At 36.2% G+C, this 7,800-nt stretch overlaps 1 protein-coding gene across 1 annotated transcript in view; it reads left to right on the forward strand.

Moving 5' to 3' along the window:
* Positions 1-7,800, forward strand: part of Rb1 (retinoblastoma 1) — a 163,812-nt gene that overhangs the window by 22,651 nt on the left and 133,361 nt on the right. Inside the window, exon 2 of the mRNA XM_005387557.2 lies at positions 3,088-3,214. Coding sequence (XP_005387614.2) covers positions 3,088-3,214 — 127 coding nt within the window. The remainder of the gene's footprint in view (positions 1-3,087; positions 3,215-7,800) is intronic.

Consider the following 7,800-nt stretch of genomic DNA (forward strand, 5'->3'; position numbering starts at 1 on the left):
TCCGTCCCCTCCGCGGCGCGGCGTGGGCAGGACGGTGTCAGCGCTCCGCGGCGCGAGCGGGCGAGGGCATTCTCCGAGGGGTCTCGGCCCCGGCCTGACAGGTGCCGGGCGGGTGGGGCGCGGGCTCCTGAGCGAAGTGACAGGTGCAGTGTTTCCGCCGGCGAGACCGAGGCTCGGAGGCGGCGGGTCCCTGCGAGCCCCCAGCGAACGCGCGCGCTCGCGCGCACACACGCGCACACACGCACGGACACAAGCAGGACTGTTGTGGAGTTTTTCTCCTGTGGAGATCTGGAGTTCTCCCGGGGTCGTCTGCCTTTCTGTTTGTCTCCCGCGATGCAACAGTTGGGAATCTTTCGCCCTGGGCGTGCGCTGCACCCTCACAGCCCAGCCCTAGGAGAGGCCTTGCGGGTGAAATGCAGGGCCGTGGTTGTCAGTTGCCCACGGGATACTCGGCCGAGGGGCTTTGTGAGGTTTCCTTAGAACAATGCTTCAAGGCCTTGGAGGCTTGGGGCCATCTGTACTGATTGATAGGACATAACTTTTTAGGGGAACTGGTCTGTTGGCAAAAGTTTCATGAGACATTTGAGGCACAAGAGCTTAGAAGTTTCTAAACTTCCCCTTTTCTCCCCGCGGACTAGGAAGCTTTTTGCGTCTTAGTCGGCCTCAGCATGCCTCATTATTTCTTCCATTTTTGCTTTTGACTTCCAGTCAGCAAGAATCCGGGTGTCTCCTTTTGATTTTGTTTTTGGCTGGTACAAAGTTAGTCGTGTTCTTCGGCTCACAGGAACGTTGCCTACCCTCTTATTAAATAAAGTTTAAATTTGCACAAGTCCTTGTGGATGCAGTAGAACACGACAGGGAGGTATTTATTGTATTTCAGAATCTTATTTTTCTCTTTTGGGGTACTTTATGATGAAGCAATTGAAGGAGTATATTTGTCACTATTGTCAACAATGGTTTTGCTTTTGAGAGGACAGACCATTGCAGGGAAATGAGACTTGTTTCTGTTCCCCACCGCTGTTTCTCCCATTCTAGTCCATCACCACGCCTCATTTTATCTTCACTGAATAGTACCTTTTGTTCCACTCCACAGACTCTAACAGAATTCAGGCCAAATTGAGAAAGATTGGAATAAGATTTTGGAAATGGATTGTGCAAGGCTATTTAAAACCCAGATATTTAAATGGACTGTCTTACACGCCAGTTAAAATCATGTTGGTTGGGAAAAAGGCTACGTCTGGGGGATGTTTTAGGAAAAGATACTACTTTAACTTTTTCTTAAACTTCGATGTATTTAGTGCTTGAAAATTTCCCTTTGGAAAGAACAGTAATAGATACCCTTAACAAATTCACATAGCTGTGGGAGCATTGCTGGTTACAGCAGAAATTTTGAAGTTCTTACCATCACCTGGAAAAGAAGGACCTTGTTACTTTTTTAAAAACACATTATTTAATACATCTTTACATGATGAAATAATCAGAAATTCTCGTATAAGGCAAATGCATGTAAGATATAGTCTGCTTTTGTTTTTCCATACGCACGAAAACTTTCATTAGCACAGGTCTCTATGTCATTTGGTAAATACTGAGCAAACATGAGAGTGCACTGACCCAAATCTAGATGGCATAGGTCAGTTACTTCGTATAGCATCCTGCTACAATCAAAATGTGTGACGCTCCTGTTAGCCTAATACAATATACTTTTTTTTTTCCAGTAAACTTTCTTTTAAAAAATAATAGTAAGCTCTAAAGTAATGATGAAAAGTATGGTGTGGTGAATACAGAATCCAGTAACAATCATTTATTATTAAATGTTATGTGCTATAGATAATGGAATGTGCTATACTAGCAGCACAGTAGGTTTGTTTGTGTTAGCATCACTAAAAACATGTGAGTAATGGCATTGTGCTAGGACCTTACATTGGCTAAGGTGTCTTTAGGTGGTGAAATTTTTCCAGCTCCGTTATAATCTTATGGGACAACCGTTGTATACTGACGTTGTCATTGATTGAAATGTTATGTGGCACGTGATTATAGTTAGCAAGGGCAAGACCACTGCCTGGCAATCTTGAAGCTGAGAAACTTGCTTAGGGATGGAGATTCAGGCCCTTGTCCAACTGCACTTGCAGTGACAGTGTCCATTTCTACTATGAAACTTGCTATGTTATTTATGTTGCATTGTCTGTGGTCTAAGTGACATAGTTGGAAGGGAAACGGAGGGGAACAGCATGCTACACCTTCACTATTGAAATAATCAAGGACTAATATGTGTTGAGGAAGGCAATCTAGAGTGATGGTCAGGGGCTTGGATTATGGTGTTAGTGTTTGGTTCATATCATGGTTTATTCTTACCTGGTCATGATCTCAAGACATCTGTGAAACATGGATAATTATAGAGTACTGGCTTAATGTAGCTGGTGTGGGTAGTCAGTGAAACCATGCATCTGAGACACTTTGTATAGGGTCATAGTAAATACTCAAAAGTTAATTTGTGCTTTGTATTATTGGTACTACGGTTATTAGATATTATATAGGTATTAAATGAATGAAAAAGAGTTAGCCAACAGGAATTTATTGATTGCTGATCTTGGTTAAGAAAGATCAAGGGGAAGGAGCAGAAATAAGCTATGCAATAATTGATATCAAGTTAATTATCATGAGAAATAGTAATAGGGATATTATATAAAATGTTGATATAGATTACAGTTTAGCAAAGTAACTGGCATTGAATTGCATGTGTAATATTACCTGTGGACTTTTCTCTTCTTGTTGTTACAATTATTCCATTTTCCCAAACAGTGTTGACTGTTGTATTTTTCTTTCACAGAGCTGTTTTGCTGCTCTGGAGTATATTTGATTCACCATGCCAACAGATATTTTTCACTGTGTGATACTCTTATTTTAGGAAGACTATGAAAATGATAAACATACGTTTAAATTCTGTGTGTACTTTTTTAAAAGAAAGAATAAATTCTGAAAATAATTTTTCTTTCAGAATAGTGCTTTCATGTTCAAACTGTTGAAAAAATGTTTACTTAATCAGTTTGATTTTTGTATACCTATTATATGATTATTTTCATTTGTCAGGCTTGAATTTGAAGAAACTGAAGAACCTGATTTTACTGCATTATGTCAGAAATTAAAGATAGCAGATTGCGTCAGAGAAAGAGCTTGGTTAACTTGGGAGAAAGTTTCATCTGTGGATGGAGGATTGGTAAGAATTTTAAGTTTTTTGAAATTTATTTTTCTCATTTTAAAAATAGTTTCAAATCACTCTAGAAAATTTGAAAAATAGAAAATGTAAGAAAATAAAAACTAGTAATAATTGCATTAACAGAGGTAACTTAACCATGATAACTTTAAAAATGTTAAGAAAAAAATTCCTTATATAAACTTTGCACAGAGTATTTAAAAGCAAATCCTAGATACCATATTTGATTCATAAATACCTCATTATGATATAAGGACTTTAAAGAAGCACAGCTGTGTCTTAAAAGTAATTTTTAATATCTTCTAATAGGCAGTCAGTACTCAGATTTCCTCATTGTCTCACATTTAGTTTTGTTAGAATTTATTTTGTTTATTTTGTTTATTTTGTTCTTTTTTGTCTTTTTTGAAACAGGGTCTCACTATGCAGTTCAGGCTGACCTTGCACTCACTTCGTAGCCTAGGCTGGTCTCTAACTCGCAATGATCCTCCTGCCTCAGCCTCCCAAGTGCTGGGATTACAGGCATGCGCCACCACGCCGGGCTTAGAATTTATGATAATATCTTGATATGTTTCTTACAGGGTTTTTTGCTTATATATGTACATGTGTAATTATAACAGCAGGAAGCAATTACTATTGTTTTGATATGAACTTGGGGACTATTATAAATACTTTACAAATAGGTCATTTAACAATGTAAGATATAAAATCTTCATTTTACATGTAAAATTTTAATTTTTTTTTTTGGTCTTTTTCAGACAGGGTCTTGCTATCAGTTCAGGCTGGCTTTGAGCTCACTTTGTAGCCCAGGCTGGCCTCAAACTCACAATGCCTCCTGCCTTAGCCTCCAGAGTGCTGGGATTATAGGCCACCACCATGCCTGATATGTAAAATTTTAATTTTATACACAAAGATACTGGGTACAGAGAGGTTAAGGTATCTACACCAAGATCCTTAGGAAATATTATCTCCAAATACAAATTTGGGATTATACATATGGTTATATATATTTACATGTAGTTTTTAACATCATGAACATTTTCTTATATTTTCTTAAGTATTTTTGGCAATATGGTTTATAGTGGCAGTATCATATTTTATCTGTTGGATATATTCTAATTTAACTCTTACTACTAATGGGTGTTTAGTTTTTCTCCTAATTTTTGATGCTATTAAGCAATGTGAGATACACGCTTATACATAAAAGTAGTGCCTGGCACAAAATAAGTCCTTGATAATTTGTTAAATTAATTAATGATCTCTGGTATTTTTATTAGAGTAAATTCTTACAAGTTGGATTACTGAGTCAAAAGCTATGAACATTTTTATGATTTGACAATTATTGTTAAATTTCACTCCAGATAGACACTTTCTTATTATCACAGTATAAAAAAAACTTTTAAAAAGTTTTTTTAAAAGTCTCTGGTAATAAAAAAGAGAACATAAGTTTCATAATTCCAAAACTTTGAAAATAGTATCAACTTCTTATCTAAAATGAGGACACTGAAGTATTTTGGATATATGACTTGGGTGTAATTATCCCAAAGCATCTAATGTTTATTTTACAGACTTGGGTACTTTATGTATAAAGCTACTTTTACTGCATATGCAGTTGAAGGGAGTGATAGGTCCATGTGTCCCTCTTCCTCAAATATTAGCTTTGAATTTTTAGAAAATTAGAAATAGGTAGCTGCTTATAGGACTACTCATGAGTACAGTTTTCAGTTTATAAGTTTGTTTCCAATTTATAAGTGTGTTGTGCTCCAAATCTGTTTTCAAGTGCAGTATGGTAATTAGATTTCTGTGCTAATTCACATAACTATTTTTGGTACTGAACTGTAATAGTTTTAATAAAAAAGGCTCTTTTAGGCTTCAGACTTAAATATATAAGTGTATACATGCATAAACTGTCTTATCCGACCCTTTTCTCTTCCTACCTTTGTACCTGTCCTCCCTGAAAACTGGTATAATTTAAGTCTCATTTACTGAAGAAGCTCATGATGGGACAAGGATGTGTGAAATCATTCTTGGTTGTGTGCTAGAGGAAGACAACAAAAGAATTTAATGTTACCTTTGGGATTGGGGGTACCTTTTGGAGGAGGGTATGACAGAACATGATGATATCTTTTTGTCTTGTAATAATTCAATGAAGTTTTCCTTGACATATTACTTTAAGTGATAGTCTAGTTTCTGAGGGTTGGTCTGAGAATTTGGCCTCCGTTTTTGTAGTAATTTCTCCGGGAGAATGTGATGGAGCGTGTTCCTTAGGACATACAAAGTTCTGAACAAGAACAAGCACATGTAATGACAGGATGAATCTATGTCCAGTGCAGCTCTTCTAGTAGTAGCTGTCTATCTTGTCTGAAACAAGAAGAGAAAGGTAGAAACTTGGAGGAAATCCTTTTTGGCAATTGAAAGTAGATAATGTATATTGGACTAGAGAATGGGTTAAGATTTGGAATTAGTTGGGCAAGGTAGAGTACAACTGTAATTCCAGCTACTTAAGAGGATGAAGCAGGAGAATGGCAATTTTGAGGTCAGCTTAGGCAACTCACTGAGACCCTATCTCAAAATAAAAATAAAAAGGGCTGGGAATGTAAGTCAGTGGTAGAGTGCGTGCCTAATATGCAGAAGTTCCTAAGTTCAGTCGCTAGTGATTGTAAAAACAAAAACTATACTAAACAACTCCATAATTTTAAACAAATAACCTAAAGTCTCCAAGCCTTAGTTTTCTTATCTGTAAAACAGGCTAACAAAATTATCTGGAACTTGGAGTCATTGTGCAGATTAACTACATTAATGCACATTAAGCATTTATTCGTATCAATGAGTGCCTACGGAAATGACTGTGTATTCAAGCAGAATAATCACTTAAGGACTAATCTTGTTAATGTTATTATTAGAATAATGTTTAGAAGAATTTGAGGATCAGTTAAATGATTATTTATTTGTTTGTTTTTGGCACTGGAGATCAAACTTAGGTCTTTGCATATGCTGGCAAGTCCTCTACCACTGAGCTACATTCCCAGTTCCTAAATGGTTGAATTTTTAAATGCATGGATATTGATTTTGTTAAAATCCTTATTGTTAACTCCTTTAGAATTAGGAATGTTGTTTATATATTTATGAAAGTCTCCATGAATCCTCTTTAATAAAAGTTTTATGGTACTTTATTTAGAAAATTATTTCCTTTTCAAAAGACATTTATAAGATGATGCTATGATTGCCATCAAAATTAGATTTTATGTTGTTTATACCACACTCATAGCATATGAAAAAGGAACTTTTCATTAAGAAATTGGCTAGGAATGGTGTTCTTGTTGTGTTCAAGGTGAATCAGTTGTTAGGATTTTGATTTTCTATTTGCATCTCAAATGGCAGTGTAGTAAGATGGAAATGGCTTTGGACATCAAGGCAGAAAACATTAGCTTTATGTTCGTTTCCCCTTACTTGATATTTTACTTTCCACAGTTTCAGTTACCTGTAGTCATCTGCAATCCAAAAATATTAAATGGAAAATTCCAGAAATGAACAATTCCTAAGTTTGAAATTATGTTCTGTTCTGAATAGTGTGGTGAAATTTCTTCTTGTCTCACTCTACCTGCCTGGGATGTAAATCATTTCATTGCCTGGCGTATCTGTGCTTTATATGCTCCTTGCCTGTTAGTGACATATGTCCATATTGGTTATCAAATTAACTGTCATGGTATGTATTCAAACGCTGTCACATTTATTTCACTTAATAATGGCTTCAAAGCCTAAGAGTAGTGGTGCTGACTGACGATTTGGATATGACAAAGAGAAGCTGTATTAGGTAAAAGGTAAAAGTTTATCATAGGTGTATATCTATAGGCATACCTTAGAGGTATTACAAGTTTGGTTCCAGGTTACTGCAATGAAATAAATATTACAGTAAAGTGAGCTGCACATTTTTTTTTTGTTTTCCAAGTGCATATAAAAGTTAAGTTTATTGTATACTATAGTTATTTGCTGTGCAGTAGCATTACATCTAAAAAAGTATATGCAGCACATTAATTAAAATATTTTATTGCTAAAATATGCTAATGTACATCTGAACTTTAAGCAAGTTGTAATATTTTGTGGCTTCAATGTTGATAACTACTGACTGATTAAAGTGGTGATTGCTAAAGGTTGGAGTGGCTGTGGCAGTTTCTTAAAATAAGATGATAGTGAAATTTGATACATAGATTGACTCTTCCTTTTGTGAAAGATTTCTCTGTAGCATGCAGTGCTATTTATCCATAGTAGAGCTTCTATTGAAGCTGGAGCCAGTTCTCTCAAATCCTGCTGCTACTTTATCAACTAAATTTATGTAACATTGTAAATCCTTTGTCCTTTCAGCCGTGTTCACAGCCTTCTCATAAGAGGTAGAATATATCTCAGGAAACCACTTTCTCTATTTATCCATAAGAAACAACTCCTTCTTCACTAACATTTTATCCTGAGATTGCAGTAATTCATTCACATCTTTAGGCTCCATTTCTATTTCTCTTGCCCTTTCTTTTTCTCCTTCTCTCTCTTTCTTCCCACTTCCTTCCTTCCTTCCTTCCTTCCTTCCTTCCTTCCTTCCT

The sequence above is a fragment of the Chinchilla lanigera genome, unplaced genomic scaffold, assembly GCF_000276665.1.
Source record: "Chinchilla lanigera isolate Chin_1 unplaced genomic scaffold, ChiLan1.0 scaffold00030, whole genome shotgun sequence".
NCBI lineage: Eukaryota > Metazoa > Chordata > Mammalia > Rodentia > Chinchillidae > Chinchilla > Chinchilla lanigera.